This window comes from Plectropomus leopardus, unplaced genomic scaffold (genome assembly GCF_008729295.1).
Source record: "Plectropomus leopardus isolate mb unplaced genomic scaffold, YSFRI_Pleo_2.0 unplaced_scaffold4562, whole genome shotgun sequence".
NCBI classification, from domain to species: domain Eukaryota; kingdom Metazoa; phylum Chordata; class Actinopteri; order Perciformes; family Serranidae; genus Plectropomus; species Plectropomus leopardus.
The window spans coordinates 1-2992 of record NW_024650026.1 but is presented as its reverse complement, the minus strand read 5'-3'; the positions used below and the strand labels follow the sequence as shown (position 1 = coordinate 2992).

Sequence of the window (2992 nt, the reverse complement as noted above, 5' to 3'; positions counted from 1 at the left end):
ACACACACACACACACACAGAAACACACACACACACACACACACACACACACAGAAACACACACACACACACAGAAACACACACACACACACTGAAACACATGCACACACGCAGAAACACACACACATGCACACACACTGACACACACACACAGAAACACACGCACACACACACACAAACACACTGAAACACACACAGAAACACACACACACACACTGAAACACACACACACACACACACACACACAGAAACACACACACGCACACTGAAACACACACACACACACACAACACACACACTGAAACACGCACACACACACACACTGAAACACACACACACACTGAAACACACACACACACACACTGAAACACACACACACACACACACACACTGAAAATGTACTCGTCTGTACTCACTCGTGTCTTCTTGTACTTTTCCTCGTGTGTTCTTGTACTTGTGTGTTCTTGTATATGTGTGTACTTGTATTCGTTTGTACTTGTCCTCGTGTGTTCTTGTACTCGTGTGTTCTTGTACTTGTGTGTTCTCGTACTCATGTGTACTTGTACTCGTGTGTTCTTGCACTCGTGTGTTCTTGTACTCGTGTGTCCTTGTACTCATGTGTTCTTGCACTCGTGTGTACTTGTACTCGTGTGTACTTGTGTATTGTGTCAGTGGGGCTTTGATGCAGTTGAATAAATGATGTATGAAGTAATAAAACTGTGTGTATCTTTTGAAGTGTAAATGTATATTTAGGCAGCAGGAGCGTCCTGTTGTAGAGTAGTAAAGTATTGTATTATTGTTATTTATTTTTATTATTTTATTTTGGATTTTTTCAGACGACCGAATGCCCCTCGGTTTAAAGCTTTGAAAGTTTGCAGTTACAGTCTGAAATAAATCAGTGAAACATTATTTGATCATTCGTCTGTAATTTAGTTTTGTTGTAAAAGATTTCAAAGTATGAAAAATTACGTTTTTTGTCTGAAGTTTTACGTATTTTTTTTAAATAAACGTTTGTTTCGTGTTGTGCGTTTGTGTCTGTGCAGGTTTTGCGGTGACGGGTCACGTGGACGGAGCGGGAAAAAGTCACGTGTTCGTGAGCGAGGTGGAGCCGTGCGGGCCGTCGGCTGCAGAAGGTCAGAGTCTGCTGAGGTTTCTGTTTAAAGGGACAGTCCACTGCATTTCTGTGGGGGTTTGTTTATTTTTATGGTTGTTTTTTGTGTGCAAATTAAAAAGTAATTTTCTGGTAATTTTCTGGTAGTTTTCTGTAATTTTCTGGTAATTTTCTGTAATTTTCTGGTAGTTTTCTGGTAATTTTCTGGTAGTTTTCTGGTAATTTTCTGGTACTCGTTACATATTTGTTGCAAACTGGGTCATTTCATCACTTTATTCCCATGCTTAAAAAAAGCCAATTTGCTTACTTTTACTCTACATTTACATTTTTTGCATCAATGTGTTTTTTTTTATTTTGTAAAATCAGATTTTAAAAAAAGTCAGATTTTTGGGTTGTTTTCATGACAGTTTAAATACTTTTATTATTGATCTGAAAAAGCTCTGAGCTCAGGTTGTTCAGGTTTTAGGGACATGAAACATTTGAACTGAGTCACAATAATCAAAAATGTCAGCGTTGCATTTTCAGAGTCCTGACAGCAGGGGGCGCCACCGCTCTGTCTGTGTTTGTGACCGAGCTTTAATGTGAAGGGGTGACAGCAGACTTCCTATTGAGTTTTATTTTGAATTATGTCACTTTTTTCATCTGGAGTAATAATGTGTGTGTGTGTGTGTGTGTGTGTGTGTGTGTGTGTGTGTGTGTGTGTGTGTCCCATCAGGCCTCAGGGCGGGGGACGAGGTGCTGGCTGTGAACGGGGCCATGGTCTCCGGTCTGGACCTGGACCTCCTGCAGAGTCTCTTCAGCCAGCAGAAGCTGCAGCTGCTGCTCCGTAGAGACCAGGACGCCCCCGAGCCGCCGCAGCCGCCGGCGCCACCAGACCTCCACACCTGCACTGTGACCGGTACCACACACACACACACACACACACACACACACAGGTTTATAAACACAGGTGCTTTTTATAAAGAGTTAAACATATTAAATTTGAGCCCCTGAATGTTGACTTTCAAAACAAAAGCGTGAGAAAATGTGCGGCGATGTGATGTTTTCCTGTTTGTGGGAGTTCTTCTGATGTGCAGGTATTATGGGATGTATGCATTCATAGGGGCCATCTAAGGGGGCCACTGGGCTGTGAGTTAACCCTTTAACAGTCACAGTGAGAAAAGACAGAACCGGATGTGTTCCCGAAGAACGAGTGTAAAGTCTCGTGAAGTGCCCAGAAAACGATATTAATAATTATAATAATTTTATATTTAAATTATGTTACAGCAAAAAACACGAGAACAAACTTAAACCTGATTTTTCAAACCAGTTTTTTTATTGTCACAGATTCTTTAGATGACGCCTCACTTCCTGTTTGTGACGACGTCTCGTCAGAGCGCCGCGAGGACGGCGAGCTGCAGCGACGGGTGAGACTGACGTCTTCATTTCGGTTTGTCCTCTTTGTCCTCTGCTGTGTGTGAATGTTTGAACCTTGAGACCGCCGGACTCGACGAACCCATCGGACTGTGGAGGTCAAAGGTCACCGTTAGTGAGAGGCAGAACTCGAAAAAAAAACAAACAAAATCAAACATGAGCAAGAAAATCCACCAGAACAACCGGCGCCGATTCAGAGAACGAACCGAATTATTTTAGAAATACGTCACGTCTGAAAAAATAAAACACCTTCCACATCCTGCCCTTTTTTTTTTTTTTTTTTTTTTTACATTTTTCGGATGTTCACGGACGTTCGGTATTGTTCACATTTTTGACTTTCGGCTGCTGATTACGGAAAGTTCCGTTTACGTTTTTACGATTAAAACTCACACTCACCTGTTTGTTTTTTCTCTTTTTAAACACAAAAATAGATTTAAAAAAGTAAATCAAATAATATAAAGTAATATA

General features: G+C 41.2%; 1 protein-coding gene across 1 annotated transcript; it reads left to right on the top strand.

Annotated features, from left to right (window-relative positions):
• Positions 1–1043: 1043 nt before the first annotated feature.
• Positions 1044–2748, top strand: LOC121939334 (protein scribble homolog; the record flags this gene model as incomplete). Its single annotated transcript, XM_042482373.1, has 3 exons — positions 1044–1133; positions 1827–2009; positions 2438–2748. Coding segments are annotated over 3 exons (407 nt in total), but the record flags the coding sequence as incomplete, so codon positions are not given.
• Positions 2749–2992: the final 244 nt, after the last annotated feature.